The sequence below is a fragment of the Prionailurus bengalensis genome, chromosome A2 (assembly GCF_016509475.1).
Source record: "Prionailurus bengalensis isolate Pbe53 chromosome A2, Fcat_Pben_1.1_paternal_pri, whole genome shotgun sequence".
In the NCBI taxonomy this organism is placed as follows: domain Eukaryota; kingdom Metazoa; phylum Chordata; class Mammalia; order Carnivora; family Felidae; genus Prionailurus; species Prionailurus bengalensis.
Window position 1 is genome coordinate 134,348,494 of NC_057348.1, and position 18,171 is coordinate 134,366,664.

Consider the following 18,171-nt stretch of genomic DNA (forward strand, 5'->3'; position numbering starts at 1 on the left):
CCAGAGGTCATCTCTATTTTATTTGCACTGCCCCCTTTTCAATGACTCATAACCAGCTATGTTTCTTTGTTTCACTTATTCCATCCTCAAAAGTAGGTGTTTCATAAATACTGAACAAATGAATGAATGAATCAATCAATCAATCAATCAACTCATAAGGCCATAGTACTATAAACCAAAAGTGCCTGCAATAAATATACAAGCATTCTAGGCTATAAATATTTCTAAAGTTCGGGTCCTAGCTCATCGTATCAAATTATGATTTTCTTTTTTTTTTTTTAATTTTTTTTTTCAACATTTATTTATTTTTGGGACAGAGAGAGACAGAGCATGAACGGGGGAGGGGCAGAGAGAGAGGGAGACACAGAATCGGAAACAGGCTCCAGGCTCTGAGCCATCACCCCAGAGCCTGACGTGGGGCTCGAACTCACGGGCCGCGAGATAGTGACCTGGCTGAAGTCGGACGCTTAACCGACTGCGCCACCCAGGCGCCCCAAATTATGATTTTCTAGAGCAGTAGTTTTCAACCAGGGATAATTTTGCTCTCCCTCCTAAGGGATATTTGGCAGTGTCTGGAGTTATTTTCAATTGTCACAGTTTAGGGGGTACTACTGGCATCTATCGGGTGGAGGATAGGGATACTGATAATCATTCTACAGTGCACAGGACAGTACCCCTACTTTCACCCCACAACAAAGAATTATCCAGCCCAAAATGCCAACAGTGCTCAGATGGAGAAACCTTGTGGTAGAAGTTAGGGTCTGTGTCTTGAGAACCACATAATGGCTGTGATTATCCTTGCTTAGACCTGACAAGAACTCTAGTTTAGATCCTTTTCCTTACTTGCCTAGCAATGTTCAAACCTGCAGAGATTTATTTCATTAATTTTCTATTTGTTTAATAAACAGACTCTAAGCACTGGAGGGGAAAATATTCCAGCAGTGAGGTAAGATGAATGCTATTAGTAACCCTAGTTGACTTAACTGAATGGTAGGAAATAACTCCCACCATCAGGAAGTGAATTGTAGAAACTGAAAAGAAGTTAAGAGGGTTGGAAATGCTCTGGTTCAAACAATGTCTATGCAGACCAATCGGTAGTTTGAAAATGGTGAAGACATTTCCGTTTCTTGTGTCTTTGTTAGAATGGAAAGAGCTTTTATTTTCTTTAGTGTGGTAATCATTCATATTTGTCCCATGACACACCCAGAAGTTTAAAGAATAACAAACTCCCAAGTGTAAACATAGAATTTCGTGAGCAAGTGAGGCCTCTAGATGAATCCTTATAAATGCTGTTTGGAGGTAGAATAAGATTTCCATGCATTAAGCAATGCAGGACTTTTCTATTAAGAGAACTTCCAATACTTCCAAGGGCTGAAGTTATTTCTCCTCAAGGATGACAAACAAGAATCCCTGAAGGCACCACTCCTTCCTGTTCAAGTTCACTGCTTCAGTCAATTCTCCTATCACTAGCCCTTACATGGCCTATTTTTACTCTGTTCACTTGTTCCATATCACTTGTTTGGTGACACTCAACATCAGCAAGTGCCACCAAATCGGTATCAGAAGACTGAAGATTTAAATAAGGAATCAAAAGATATGCAGTCTGCTTTGTACCAAATCATCTGCAACTAAGCACTTTTTGTGATCATAAATATGTGAGGCCATGTTGACAGAAGAGATGGTTCAGGTTCCTAAAGAAGGTTCAGAGCCAGCTCGTCACAGGTACACTAAATATAGTTTTACATTTCTATCTGGGATCCCCAGAAAAAGAGGGTGGGCAACCTACTCCAGGAAGCATGAAAATGCTTTGGAACCTGGAAATCATCATGGAGGATAGTTTCCAGGAATTTGAAAGGAATGTATATTCATTTCTTAGGGTTATCTTAACAACAATCCCACACAGGGTGGCTTAAAGCAATAGAAGTTTATAGTCTCATGGTTCTGGAGGCTAGATGTCCAAAATCAAGATGTCACCAGGGCCATGTTCCTCCTGACACCTGTATGGGAATCCTTTGTCTCTTCCTAGTTTCTGGTGATTTGCTGGCAATGTTTGGCATTCCTTGGCTTGCAGCTGCATAACTCCAATCACATGGCCTTTTCCCTGTTTGTCTTCTCATTACCATCTTCTTATAAGGATGCCAGCCATATTGGATGAAGGGCCCACCTTACTCCAGTATGACCTCATCCTAATTACATCTGCAAGACCTTGTCTCCAAATATGGTCACATTCTGAGGTACTAAGGATTAGGATTTCAACATGTCTTTTTGAGGAGGACACAATTCAATGCATAACAAGATGCAAGCTAGGAATGTATATTTTTGTTATCAGAACAGAGAAATTTAACTTAAAATTTTAAAGTGTAATACAAACCCTAGGGTAATTCTTACTTCCTCCTAAGAAGAGCAAAAGATGGAGAAACCTGTTGGTTACCTTCAAATGACTGAAAAAGAAGAAGGCAAAAAGGAATTAATCCAAAGCAAAGAGAGTCCCATTACTTGGTGTTGGTGCCACCTTCTGACAAATCCAGGAGCTCAGTCAGCTGGGGCATCATCTTCCCCAGGATATATTTGGTTGCTGTGTGCCTCATGTTTATAATAAACTCCAGAAGGCTGATGCACTTGATAGAGATGAGTGATGCACTTTGATAGAGATGACTTAATCCTTCTTGTTTGCATAATGGCAGGATGCAAAATAAGCACTCACCTGCCTGAAACGATTTCAGGAATGCCAAGAGTTCTCCTTTTCCAAAATATCTCCTCCATTCTCCCAACACTGTTACTGAAATCCCTGACATTTCCCCACTTCTCCTGGTTGGGATTCTTGGACCAGAAGCTCCTGATGTAGCACTGACCATTGCCCCCAGGCACTGTCCCAAACATTTTGCATAAGTTAAGTCATTTAGTACACAGAACAATCCTATGAAGTAAGTACTATTTGACCTCCAATTTACAGATCAGAAACTAAGAGAGAGAGGCTTAGAGCTTATGTAAGATAACATAGCAGAGTTGAGATTCAAACCTAGCTTTCATGCTATGAACCAGGGGAGGGGACAATATTGCCTCTCAAAAGTAGGGAGCAACACAGTAACTAATCTATTATCATGCCCACTCAGAACTGTCAGATTTCTCAGGCACTCAGGTAGGGAATGAAGTAGGGAATGAAGCCTAAGGCAGCTTTTGTTTCTCAAAGTATCTTCCCCAGACCCTTTGCATTAAAATAGGGGAGGGAGTACAGATACCTGGATCCTACCCTCAAACCCACCAATCTAGGATCTCAGGGCCCAGGCATCTGCATTTTAACAAACATCACCCAGAAACTTGTTGAGTGTACTAATGTTGGACAACAACTGGCCCTACAGGAATGGAATAAGATACCATCTTATGGTAAACATGGAAAAGCCAGAGAGAGATGACAAGACAATGGGGACCCTGGTGACCAGTGGTTAGTCAAATGACCCAAGGGTCCTGGGTATAAAGGAGCTTGGTTGCTGGGGAGTGAGGGTAACCTCACTTAGCATGGAGGTTTGACAGCAGAAGGACAGCCACATCCTCTGGCTTGGATCAGATGCCCTGTCCTGGTGAAAATGGCGATTTGCTCTGTCAGAGAAGCATTCTGTATCAGTTTGGATGGGAAGCATGGGTATAGGGAAGGGAGAGTAACCAGACATGTGGACTCAGAAATTCCTATGTGACTCCACTTGAATGAGCAGTATTGCATAAACAAAATGAGAATTTTGATGTGGGGCTGAGGAGAATGGTATGATGAATTGAATGAGGATCCTGAGAGACAAGTCTTGTATTTGATCCAGTCAATGATTACAACCTCCCTGAGGCTCAGTCTCATAGTCTGTAAAATAGGGAAAATAACTCCTGCCTTGCAGCTAGCTCCTCACATACAGGATGTGATATGAACCCAGAGGCATATAGTGCTATATAATGTAAGTTATTGCTATTCCAAGGCCTCTGTAAAAGTCTGCTGCCTCAGAATATACAGTTGATCCTTGAACAACATGGGGGCTAACAGTGCCCACACCCTGTGCAGTCAAAAATCCATATATAACTTTTTTTAAAGTTTACTTATTTTGAAAGACAGAGAGAGAGAGAGAGAGAGAGCCTGTGCTAGAGCAGGTGAGGAGCAGAGAGTGAGGGAGAAAGAATCCCAAGCAGGCTCCATGCTGTCAATGCAGAGCTTGATGCAGGCATTGAGATCGTGACCTGAGTCAAAACCAAGAGTCAGATGCTTAACTGACTGAGCCACCCAGATGCCCCTGAAAATCCATATATAACTTTTGACTCCCCCAGAACTTAACTACTAATAGCCTACTGTTGACCGGAAGCTTTACTGATAACAGGAATAATTAACACATGTTGATTGTAATATGTATTATGTACCATATTCTTAAAATAAAGTAAGCTAGAGAAATAGAAAATGTTATCAAGAAAATCATACAGAAAACACATTTATAGTGTGGTACTGTGTTTACCCAAAAAAATCTGTGTAAGTGGACCCAATAGTTCAAACCTAGGTTATTCAAGGGTCAACTGATTCTGCCACCCTAATACTCTGCCTTTCTCTGTATATTTTCCTATATTCCTGCTAAGAAAGTAAACAGAGTCCCTTAAATGCATTCTGAAGTACAAATTAGTTGTAGGCCTCCTTTCCTGAACTGGGGACACACAAACATACATATATGCAACAGGAATTCATTGGGAAAAGAACAAATTCACTCCCTCACTATCCATTCCCCACTGGGGTGCTCTGCTGGTCCCCTGCAGGGCTGGGCCTAGCTGCTATTCCTGTTTCCACCTTTGCTTTCTCTTGGTGACTCCTCCTCACCATACTTCAGTGCACACCCCCTGCGTTTGGGCCATGTTTACATAATTGTAGTTATTCACATCATTGGGACAAAACCCAACCAAGCAAAAATATGTTTTAATCAACATTTTCTAAATCATTTTTCCTTAAAGATGAAGACTTCAGAGTTTGGATTGCCCCTTTCCATGGTGCCCAAGTCACCTAAATGATAACCACTTCATTTTGATCAAAATGGTCATGGCAATATAGGGTTGTGGTAAATAAGAACATCATTTTGAACAAAATGAGTTACCAAAACAATAGATAAATAATAGCGCACTTGTGATATCAGGTAGAGAATTCATAGGAGATAATATGATGGTTAGTGAAACGTTATATATGCCTACATCCTTTCGATGGACATTTATAACTCCTTTAAAATAGTATACTTACTGAAGAAATGTTTATTTGATAATTGTGGGTGCATAGTACTACTAGGTATCATGGAAGATATCAAGCTGAATGCAACAGACACAGACCTCCCTTAAGTCCTGGTTTGGTCCAGTCACTTATTAGTTAAATGACCTCTTCTTAGTGGGAATATAAAAGATTTTTTTCCATTCTTATTATAAAGATAACCTAGAATTTTACAACTTTTTGAAAGTTGGAAGCAGATGAGTGAAATAGGGCACTCATGTGAAATGTCATTATTCTGAGGCCTCTGCAGTGTCTGGAAAGCGATAAGGGGGAGGTCAGTCCAAAGGGAGAGACCCAAAGGTCCCAACTGGAGGCCCAGGTCAGGGACTGCAGATCTCCAAATTCCTCCCCCTGCACCCACACCATCTCCTCTTGTTCACAGAAGTAGGTAAATACCCCCCTTACCATCTTCCAGCTTGAAACCGTGATTAATAATGCAACCCTTTCCTTCCCTCTCCAGGAGGCAATCCTTTGCTTTCTGTAAGGTCAAGTTACCTAGTACCTACCACCCCAAGGCAGCTCAAAATACATCAGTGTTCCACCCCAGATTTACATTTTTCTTAGGGCTGTGTGTGGACTCTCTGGGAATCCAAGTAATCGCAGGCATTAACAGAACCCAGGCTGCCTATTTTCAGTTGAGGCTGCAAGAACACTGTAGCCTTTTCCCTCAGTGGTGCCAGTTTGGCCCAGTGAACACATGGGTATTTGCCCTTACCCCTGAGAAAACACATGGGCATTAGGGCAAAGTTCCTACATTCTGGTAACATTTAATTGTGCTAGTCCTCAACCCTCTCTACACCCACACATTCATGCACATGTATTCCATCAACTTCAAAGGCTGCTCAACATGTTGGAAATATACATGAGAACAGTGAAGTGAGCTTGCAATCAGTCTAAACCTACTTTCTGTGTGACTGGGTTTGGTACATACGTTCGGATTTTAGAAGTACGTATTTGATTTTTTAAATATACTTTTGTTTATACTGGGTTTAGCATCATGAAAATAAATCAGGATTTCTATTGCCAGCTAGAGTGTTTTTCATAATAAATAAGTCATTCATCCTTGTCCAATAATACATATTTATAGGATTAAATTAGGAAAAGCTTTCAAAGAGCATTTCCATTCATTATCCACTGACTTCCATGTGCCATCCAGCAGGAGCTCCCAAAGAAAAGCAGAAAGCAAACTAGGACTTCACGGCATGGAGGGGAAAGAGTAGCATGAACAAAAAGGAGCTATCACTAAATCCAAAGGGTCAGGGCATAACTCTGGTTTAGTCTTTTGCATGAGAAAAGAAGAGAAAGCTTGTTAAAAATCAGACTCCACAGGCCCCACAGGAGAGAATCTGATTTGAGAATGAAATGGGACCTGAGCGCCTTTTAAAGAAGCACTCTCCTCCAGTTGATTGATTCCTTTGCTACATGGCCCCTGCTAAGAACTCCTTGGAATTGGGGATCCCTGAGTAGTTCACTCACAAGTATTAAATATAAGAGTCCATGGGCACCTAGGTGGCTGAGTCAGTTAAGCATCTGACTCTTGATCTCAGCTCAGGTCTTTATCTCATGGTTGTCAGTTCAGTCTCAATGTTGGGCTCCATACAGGGCATGAAGCCTACTTAAAATATAGATAGATAGATAGATAGATAGATAGATAGATAGATATAGAGATATCTCCAGATTTGGTGATGGACTTTCTAGATGGAGTAGATGAAGCTGGCTCTTAGTCTTTGGTGCCTATTTGGTTATAAATCCAACCCACTTTAGGTAAATGAATGATGGAACCATAAATAGCCTAAAACTTTTCTAACATGCTGTTTGACATACATTGAAGAAAGTTGAAAATGCTCTTTCCTTTTCATATATTCCTGAATTTTTCCCCAAGACTGAATTCTAGTATGTTTATATACATACATTGTATGTAATTTTATTTTTTATTTTATTTTATTTTATTTTTTTTTCAACGTTTATTTATTTTTGGGACAGAGAGAGACAGAGCATGAACGGGGGAGGGGCAGAGAGAGAGGGAGACACAGAATCGGAAACAGGCTCCAGGCTCTGAGCCATCAGCCCAGAGCCCGACGCGGGGCTCGAACTCACGGACCGTGAGATGGTGACCTGGCTGAAGTCGGACGCTTAACCGACTGCGCCACCCAGGCGCCCCCGTAATTTTATTTTTTTAATGCTTATTTATTTTTGAGAGAGAGAAAGGGACAGAGCATGAATGGGGGAGGGGCAGAGAAAAGGAGACACAATCTGAAGCAGGGTCCAGGCTCTGCGCTGTCAGCACAGACTCCGATGTGGGGCTCAAACCCACAAACTGCAAGATTATGACCTGAGCCAAAGTTGTACGCTTAACTAACTGAACCACTCAGGCACCCGTATAATTTTCTGTAAGTATGGAGAATTGAATTAATAGAAAAGAAAAATAAAATATAAAATAAGAAATGATAATCAAAATAAAGGTGGTTTGTTTTGGAATTGTTTTAGTTATCCAGGGTGGCATAACATTACCCCAAAATTCAGTGGCCTAAAACAACAAACATTTATTATCTTGCAATGCATCAGGAGTCCCAAGTGTGACTTAGTTTAGTGGTTCTGGCTCAGGGTCTCTAACAAGCTGCAATCCAGGTTATCAGGGCTGAAGTTACCTCAAGGTTCAGCTGGGAGAGGACCCACTTCCAAGCTCACTCACATGGCTGATAGCAGGATTCAATTTCTCCCAGGCTGTTGGACTACAGGCCTCAGTCGCTCAATGATTGTTGGCTATCATCCTCCTTCATTTCCTTCCACATAGGCCTCTCCATAGGGCAACTCACACCTGGCATCTGGCTTCTAGCAGAGTAGGCAAGCAAGAGAGTAAGAAAGGAAGCAAGACAGATGCCACACTCTTTTTTAACCTAATCTTGGAAGTGCACCCCATTACTCTTGCCATGTTTTTATTATTTAGAATGAAATCACTAATTCCAGCCCATACTCAAGTGGAGGGTATTATATGAGGCATGAACACAGGAAGTAGGGGAGGAGAAATCATTGGGATCCACCTTGCTATTTATCACACAATATGTTCATTTGTCTCTTTCATAATTTATCATCCTATTTGTGCTTTACTGAAACTAAATGTTAATGTAAAGCCAGTATTTTCTGATATAGGTTAGTAACATGTTCTGGGAGTAGTCTAGTAGTGTTAGAAAGATACATTGAGGATAGAAATTGAACTCAGGTCTCTAAATGTGGAGATACACAACTACTATGCCAACCAACAGAAGAGACTATTAGTTACTGTATCACTTAGGGGTGTTTTCTGCTATAGGAAACTGAAAACCTGAATAGCTGTGGCTTAAAATAAGTGTATATATGTGTCACATAAGAAGTCTAGAGACGGACAGCTATTGGCATTGTTTTTATAGGCTGATAATGACAAAAGCAACATCTTCTATACTCTTGGCCTCTAAAATATACACGTCACTTCATCACAAGATGCCTTCCTTACATTAAGGCAACACGTCATATTCTAAGCAGGATAAAAGGGGAAAGGGCCACATCATGCACCTCTCTCTTTTCAAAAAGAAGATAAAGCTTTCCTGGAAGTCCCACACAGCAGACTTCCACTTATCCAGAACCGGGCCACATGTTTTCCTTAAACCAATCTCTCAGCAAGGAGACTAACACTACCATGGCAAGTCTAAACCAACCATGTCTTATCTCTGAGATCAAAGAATTATTGTTAGTACCTGAATAAATCAGGATTCTGTGGATGTTGGGCAGACAACACACAAGTCTTTTGTAAACATCTTGTATATTGTTATTTATGTGTTCTTTATAATCATAATTTCCACTAATAGTCTAAAAAGATATTTTCCCATAGAAACAATATGTAAGCTTCATTGCTTATGAAATCCTAAATGTACTTAAAGTTTCTTTCTTAAAAAAATCCTTATTCAGAAATAAAATGTCAGATTTTTGAGACAAAAAATGACTCTGTATTTTATTAATACTGTGTACATATAAATTTTTTTAAAAAAATATTGCCATGACATACTTTTAACAAGATGAAATCTTTTTAGATTTATTATATTAGTCAAGTATGATCAAAACACAAGACAGATTGTTTTCCTTAACACCTGCTGCTAGATTTTTGTTGACTTATGTTTCTGAAATTATAGCATCATAAGTCAATGTTGCACAAAGGAATTTAATGTCATTTATAAAAATCTAGTAGTATAAACTGTTGATTCCTTATAAAACATCTATTAAGACACAGAAATATCACTGAAACACATTTATGCCTTTGATCCTGAAGTCTGCATAATGATTCTTTCCAGAAGGACAACTTGTTCCATAGATTATATAACAGAAAATCAGTTCTTGGAGGTGCAGGTCAAGCTCATCTGAGGCATCTCATTTTAAGAAAATAAATGGCACCTGCACGTCTTGGTTTTTGTTTTAAAGCAAATCTCTAATTCCTCTTCTGCTCCAAAGCTAAGTGAGCAAATAAAGTCCCACTCTAGGCAAGCCCTACTCTCATGTAAGAGGAGTAAGTCCCTGAGGAAATGAGACTTCAGAGTGATAGTTTTAATGAGGGATAAATTAACCAATGATGGATGTAAACAGTGAACACATTGGAGCTTGTCAGAGAGAGGTGCTATCATTCATTCAACAATAGATCTGCAGGACCTATTGAAAGCAAGATGATGTTTTAAGTTTAGATGCAAGTCTAGCTGTCTTGCTGTCTTGCTGGCTACAGAATGTAGCAGCTAGATTGACTAGTGATGTGTAGTGATAGCAGACAGTAGCAGAGGAGCCTGGAGAATTCCTAAGCCTGAATTCTAATCCTGTGTCTGCCATTAAGTGGGAAGGTATCCTTGATCCAGTCATCTGACAGTTTTGGCTGTCAATTTCTCAAGTGGGACTCCATTTCTTTTAGGATTCCTTCAGCTCTAAACATCTATGAAAATGCTGAAGCAATTATGCTTTGAGTGATGGGGATTGTGAACGGACTTTATATGGAATTACTGATTATCTAGCAGAACTTTATTGGGGCTCAATGCATTATGAATACATGTCAAAATGAAGATATTTTAAAAAATACTCCCTCCTGCTTATGTCACCCTAGATAAATGTACAAAAGCATTCATCTTCACATTGCTAAAGGACATTTCTCGTAACCTTACATGGAGATAGCTTTCAAGTCAATGCCTTGGAATGTAATGAGAGACTTACAGGAGACCTAGAGATATGGACGGGGTAGATGGAGAAGGGATATGGTGAGACAGATGTAATTCCTAGGGATATAGTGTGGAGCACAGGACTAGACGCAGGCCTGGGAATCGGGAAGTTAAAGTTCTAATTGCAGCTTTTCCACTAATTCACTTGGGACTTTAAGAATGTCTGGCCCATTTTAATCATTCTGTGCCTCAGTTTCCTTATGTGCCAATTAGAGTGAGAGTTCTTGGCTGGATGCCCAGGATTGTGAGAACATACTGTGCGAGGCCAAGAAAATGCAATCAGTACCAAAAATGCAAAACATCCTAGTTACTAGATGTCCTAACTTAAAATGGAAACACTATCAACAATAATTCCTTTAATAATCAAAATGTGAATATTTTGAGAAGCATATCTATCTGGGTCAAAATTAAGCAAATGAGACTAGTATAGGGACTTGTAATCCCAGGTACACATAAGCAGAAAGAGCTTACACTGGAAGTTGAACAAGTTCCAGCTTTGCCACTTAACATTTGTGTGACCTTGAGTAATTTCTTAACCTCCCACACTACCCTCATCTGTAAAATGGGAAAAATGGCAAGCATCTCAGAGGGTTGTGGTGAAGATCATTATAAATGGAAATTACTTCTTTTGAATCACTTGTGCTTTGTGGTTGATAGCTTCAATAATAATAACTGTCAATTAAAAAGCTTAGCCAACCACAGCAAGGAATTCTTTTAATGCTACTATTTATTGGGCATTTGCTATATTATAATGCTCTATCCCTGTACTAAGACTTTATGTACATTGTCTCATGTACTCCTCACAAAAACCTATTATTACTGTTGTAGAAATGGAAGTAGAGAGAAACTAAGCTTTATTTCTGGCTCCAGTGTGTTTCCTTTACCTGCCTTGCTTTCTTTTTCTCAGCTGAATCTAAATGGCTATACTTTTAGTAATCTTTAGCCATTTAAAAATTTCAGGACTAAAGCAGCAACTAATTGAATATACTTATATAACATGTTATTTTTGTCATGTTGCTGTCTACCCCTGGAGACCAGCTCTAAATTCACATGCAGATAAATCATGCTCACTGGCAGTTAAGAATTTTCAATATGTTTGTTGAAAAAAATTAATTTATAGTTAGGTTTAGAAAATAAATTTATTATCAAGAAATCTTATCCACATTCATATGTCCATAGATCTTCACTAAGGACCAACTGTATATATGATGTATATAACATCATTGTTAATATCATCCTCAGAGACCATACTGTGGGAATTCTTACAGTTACCAGAACTGTAAAATTCAGCAATTATATATTTTTTGTTAATGTGCTTTTTAATTATGAAATACTACAATTGCCTTGGAGAAGATTCAAAAAATATTTTTTCCAAAGTGATATGTTGAAGAAAGTGTATCTTTCAGACCAGATTCAAACCTCAAATTTACCTCTTATCTATCTGGACAAATTATTAACATTTCTGAAGCTTGCATTTTTCCTGTAAAATGGGAATAATACATTAGGAGTTGATGTGAGTTAAATTGAGAACAGTGTCTGACATAATAGCCAGTCAACAAATGTTAGTAACTCTCCCTTCCCTAGGAAAAGAATCTCAAGGCAGCCATGCTTCAAGTCTGCTCTGTAAAGAGGTAGGAATACCCTACTCTAGTAAAGTGCTTCCTGCCCTCCTTTGATAGTAGACTGTTTTTATTTTTTAATAAAAGTGAGGTACCCTCTCCCGTTGTACACTCAAAATGTATGTTCCCATTTCTGGGCACTCATGGATCACCACTGCCCATCTTTTAACCCCATATTAAGAATGTCTGCTCTTGTGTATTAATTTTGACTTCACAAAATCCTTTTACAAAAGAAAGTCACCTTCTAAAAACAAAACTATTGGGTATCTTGCAGTTAGATGAAGAAAAACCACAGACTTTTATTTCTTTTTAATTTTTTAATGTTTATTTATTTTTGAGAGAGAGACAGAGTGCGAGTGAGGGAGGGGCAGAGAGAGAGGAAGATACAGATTCCAAAGCAGGCTCCAGGCTCTGAGCTGTCAATACAAAGCCCGACGCAGGGCTTGAACCCATGAACCATGAGATCATGAGATCATGACCTGAGCCGAAGTCAGACGCTTAACCAATTGAGCCACCCAGGAGCCCCCACAGGCTTTTATTCTTAACAGCTTTAGGAAAATACAGTGTCAAAACTTGACAGTAGACAATTAAGTAAATTGCACAGATTGATCTGACTTGCTACCTATTTCATACGACCTTTTAAAATTTTAACACAAGTAAATGTTTACTACTGAGTCTAGATCTAAATCAAAGAAAAAATTAGAACAATAAATCTGTTTAACTTCATTTACATAATTGCGGACATACCATTTTTACATATTACATTATTAGGACATTGGACAATAGATCAAGAAACAGAATGTTCTAGAAAATAAACTTTATTGGTAAGCATCATGTACTTTTTCCAAAAGAAGTTTTATTGTGTTGAATCAATTGTGGCTTCTTGGCACTGAGAAGCTCCAGAGAGTCACCAAGTCCTCATTCCCTAATCCTGAGCTTGCCTGGGTTGTTGCTGGCAATCATCAACTTGTCTGGATTTCAAACTACATTAGATCCCTTCATATACCTGCCTTTGCCAAGCAGTTTAGTTGGCTCTGTCCTACTGTTCTATTGTTAATTTTTTTTAATCCTATACTTCAGTTAAGTTTATATAAATCCTTGCAGAAAGAGAAAAGCTCCTGGGAATTCATTGGTAACATGTACTGTAGGAGAGAATGCTGTTAGGAAAGGTGTTGAGTTTGCATTCTGGTCCCACCATTGCTGTGTGCATCACATTAGCAAGTCCCCCTCCATGTCTCTGAACTTCTTTTTTTTTCTTTTTTATGTTTATTTATATTTGAGAAAGAGTGAGAGAGAAAGAGAGAGAGAGAGAGAGCACAAGCAGGGGAGAGGCAGAGAGAGGCAAAGACAGAATCTGATGCAGGCTCCAGGCTCTGAGCTGTCAGCACAGAGACCAACGTGGGGCTCAAACTCAGGAGCCGTGAGATCATGACCTGAGCTGAAGTCAGATGCTTAACCAACTGAGCCACCCAGGCGCCCCTCCGTGTCTCTGAACTTCCGGATCTTCTTTTGTAAAGCGATACCAACCTACCTTCTCAGATTGGTTTGAAACCCCAGGTCACATGGAGACGATGCATGTAGAAGCACTTGGTTACTATTAAGTGCTATATGACTGCAAACTCATTTGATTACTTCCTAGTGGCCACCAACAAGGACTACCACAGCATTCACTGCTGTGGACCACTGATTTTTGCATCTGTCTTTACTAAAATCTTTACATATTTTTGAATAAATATGTATTTCCCTTACCATGTTTTTAACTGTCTTCCTTTCTAACTTTCTTCTTGCTGTTAATGTCACGTTGGTTTCCCCTAGTAGGCAAATCAGAATCTCAAAGCTCAGGGCTCATTTTAGGCTTTTCTCTCTCCCTAACCTTGAAGTAACCAAATCTTGTGGGGTCTTCCTTTAACATCCTTGAAATTCATTCTTTTCTTTCTTCTTTTTCCTGGCTATTCATTTTGGGCCCTACCATCTCAAACTTGGGATATAGCAGTCTCTCTGCCTTGAGTCCCTTTTCTCCAGCCTGCACACTGCTGTTGAATTCATCTTGATAAATGGCTGCTTTCCCTGCTCCAGTATCTTCAATGGACCCTCCACTATAGGTAAAATAAAATCAAGATTGGCCTCGACCTGTCTTTCTAGCTGTGTGTACAGGTCTGTCTGCCTATATACTCACTGTATCACCCTTCCTTATTCCTGGGGTCTTGCTCACACCATTTCCAAGGTCCCTTCTTCCTCTCCAAATCATACCCTATTCTCCAAGCCCTGCCCAAGTCCCACCATCCCTTGAGTACTCATAGCTCATAGTGAACTAATTTGAAGAAATTCTATCAACTGAGTTTTCAAAGAGCCAGTATTTGACTATACAATAGCTCCTTAACACTGTGTGTGTGGTTGTGTTAGTCATGTCATTTACAGTTTACTGTGTACCTTGTATACTTATCCATGTTGCCAGGTTTTACTTGAAGGCAGGGATTTTAAAGAAATATCTACAGAACATGTTAAAAGTTCTCCTGGATTCCACCCCCAGAGATGCAATAAGGTCTAGGTGGGGCCCAAATATCTGTGTTTTCTCCAACAGGTTCCAAGAGATGCTAATGCTTCTGGGTGCCTTTGAGCATCTCATACAGAACTTGTTAATAAAAACTAATATCTATTTATGGATACTCAATAGTGGTTGCTTTTCTTTTCCTGTATTATAGCTCACATTCTGTCACTTCTTCCTTTTAGATTGATTTTGAAGACGTGATTGCAGAACCAGAAGGAACACACAGTTTTGATGGCATCTGGAAGGCCAGCTTCACCACCTTCACTGTGACAAAATACTGGTTTTACCGCTTGCTGTCTGCCCTCTTTGGCATCCCAATGGCGCTTATCTGGGGCATTTACTTTGCCATTCTTTCTTTCCTGCACATCTGGGCAGTTGTACCATGCATTAAGAGTTTCCTGATTGAGATTCAGTGCATCAGCCGTGTCTATTCCATCTACGTCCACACCTTCTGTGACCCGTTCTTTGAGGCTGTTGGCAAAATATTCAGCAATATTCGCATCAATATGCAGAAAGAAATATAAATGACACTTCAGGGATAAAAGTATACCTGATTCTTTTTTTTTCCTTTTAATTTTCTTGGTGCCAATTTCAAGTTTCAAGTTGCTAGTATAGCAACAGTATATGAATGAGTTTTCTCAGTTCAGAACAAAGAAATCACTCAGTTTTTGTAACTATTATTTGTCTCTTCTGAGCTATTTCATCTATTTTTTGGTGGTCTCAATTTTTTAAACCCATTTAAAGTTTTTGCCTTACATTCTTATTTGCATGTGGATCATTGTTTTATTGGCTGAGACATGGACCTATTGTTGAAAGGTAATTTGAGAGAAATATGAAGAACTGAGGAGAAAAAAAAAAAAGAACAACCTCAAGTGCCTATTCTAAAATGTTGATCATTTTATGGTAAGGGAAGATTTACAGGCTATAGCCATTGAGTGTACAGGTATGTGGGCAGGTTTTAAGCAAACTCTTCCCCCACAATCTGAAGTGTTAATAGATTGCTGCCATTCACTTTAAGGATCCAATCGGATCAAGTGATCTTTATCAAGTTAGAAAACATAATCTACATCCACATGTTGCGACTAATGCCTTACACTTCTTGAAATTTTAACCTGTGATACTTTCTGTGTCTGAATATTTGTCATATAGATAATGAGACCTAAGTGCCTTCCTGTTCTTCACAATTTCCTTTTCAAACAGGGTCCAACTAATCAACTTTCATTAGGTCAGCAGCCTCCCTGAAGACCAAAATTAGAAAATCCATTGCCTAGTTCTCCATGCTTGTTTCTGACTTTCAGAAACAGAGCTGGATGAAGTTCATGTCTGCATCTGATTACGCAGCATCTTTATCCATATCGAGTATGGTCTATATCAACCCCATGAAACGAATTAAGGTGGACAAGTGGGACTGAGCCCTCTCTGGGCTGGCAGGAGTGGAAGCCAACTTTCCCTGCCTCTCATCAGCTGAATGAGGTCAGCATGTCTATTCAGCTTCGTTTATTTTCAAGAATAATCACGCTTTCCTGACTCCAAACTAATCCATCACTGGGGTGGTTTAGTGGCTGAACATTGTGTTCCCTTTTCAGCTGATCAGCGGGCCTCCAGGGAAGGGCTCATAAAATGGAGGCCATTGTGTGAGACTGTCAGATTTGTTGCAAATGTGACCCCTTCAAAGTAAAGCACTTGTAACCGTCTGTTATGCTGTGACACACAGCCCCTCCCCCTGCCAGGAGCTTTGGACCTAATCCAAGCATCACTTTGCTCAGAAAGAAGATGGGGAGGAGGCAGTAATAAACGATTGAAGTAATTTTGCTGGAATAAATTCAAATTCTTCTGAACTCAAACTGAGGAATTTCACCTGTAAACCTGAGTCATAAAGAAAGCTTCCTGGTACATCTAAAAGCTTTTTATTCCTCCTGCTCATATTAAGATTCTGTTCTTGGGGACATTATTTTCAACCTTCAGTTATATGCTTATATTTTTATTCTCATGCACCCATTGGAACTCTGCTTGATTTTATTTTTCATCTTTTCTGTTTTCCTGACACTTTAATTATCAACCTGTTACCTATGTTTAAGTTTTGCATTTAAAACAGACACTGGCATGGACATAGTTTTACTTTTAAACTGTGTACATAACTGAAAATGTAGTATACTGCATACTTTTTAAGTGTAAAGATATTTTTATCTTTATATGAGGAAAATCACTTGGGGAATTGCTTTGTGATTCAATCTGTAAACTGTGTATCCCAAGACATGTCTGTTCTAGTCCCTTTTGCAAATCAATTGCTGGTCCAAAAGATTGCTGAAATTTTATATGCTTACTGATATATTTTACACTTTTTTATCTTGCATGTCCTATAAAGGTTACAAGCCTCCACAATAAAAATGTTTAACAGTTGAACAGTCAGCATTATTATTTTTCCCCAAAACAGGCATGTATGTGTCAGTGTCGATGTCTGTGTCTGTGTGTGGTGATCATGTACATAGTGTGTGTATATATTTATAGTATGTTTGTGGGAGGTAATGGGCTTCTGCTTATCAATTATTGCAAAGTAATTTAGGTGGAATATTTGTTCTAAGGCCATCACCATGCATGAGTTACTTCAGATAAAAGTTATAATTAATAAGAATTATTTACTTAGCAGTTTACCCAATGCTTTATTTTTTTAAAGTTTTTATTTAAATTCCAGTTAGTTAATACTCAATGTAATATTAGTTTCAGGTGTATGATACAGTGATTCAACATTTTCACATAATACCCAGTGCTCATCTCAACAAGTACACTCCTTGATCTCCATCATCTGTTTAACCCATCTCCCCACCCACCTTATATGCCAATTAATTTGAGACCCCAACAACTTTGTGATGAGTATTAATATTCTCATTTGGTAAATGACACATCCAGGGGCTAATGCTTTGAAATTTGCTGTGTCTTAACTGGGATTTTGTTAAAAGGGCTATTTCAGTCACAGTTTGTTTTTGGCCTTGGTTAAGTTTACTTTCAGAGCTGCTGTATTAGGATTCTCCAGAGAAGCAGAACCAATAAGAAATACAGTGGTTGTTTATATTCACAAATATATCGGTATATATACAGAATAATATAAATAGATACATAAAGACATAGAGATAGACAGATAAAGAGATTTATTTTAAGGAATGGGTTTACATGATTTATGGAGTCTAAAAAGTCTCAATATAATGCAGGGTGAGTTAACAAGCTGGTGACCTAAGAGAACCAATGGTATAATTTCTGTCTGAAAACTGGAAAGTTCAAGACCCAGGAAAAGCTTATATTTTAGTTAAAGTCCAAAGGCAGTAAAAAAACGAATGTCAGTTTGAAGGCAGTCATACAGGAGGAATTCTCTTATGCAGAGAAGCATCAGCCTTTTATTTTATTCAGTCCCTTCAACTGACTGGATAAGACCCACCTACATTGGGGAGTGCAGTCTGTTTTACTTGGTTCTACCAATTTAAGTGCTATTCATCAAAAACACCCTCACAAAAA

The 18,171-nt window shown here is 39.0% G+C and overlaps 1 protein-coding gene across 1 annotated transcript in view; it reads left to right on the top strand.

Annotated features, from left to right (window-relative positions):
• Positions 1-17,067, top strand: part of CAV1 (caveolin 1) — a 35,505-nt gene extending 18,438 nt beyond the window's left edge. The window contains exon 3 of the mRNA XM_043589317.1: positions 14,847-17,067. Coding sequence (XP_043445252.1) covers positions 14,847-15,188 — 342 coding nt within the window. The 3' untranslated portion in view covers positions 15,189-17,067. The remainder of the gene's footprint in view (positions 1-14,846) is intronic.
• The last annotated feature ends 1,104 nt before the right edge of the window (positions 17,068-18,171 follow it).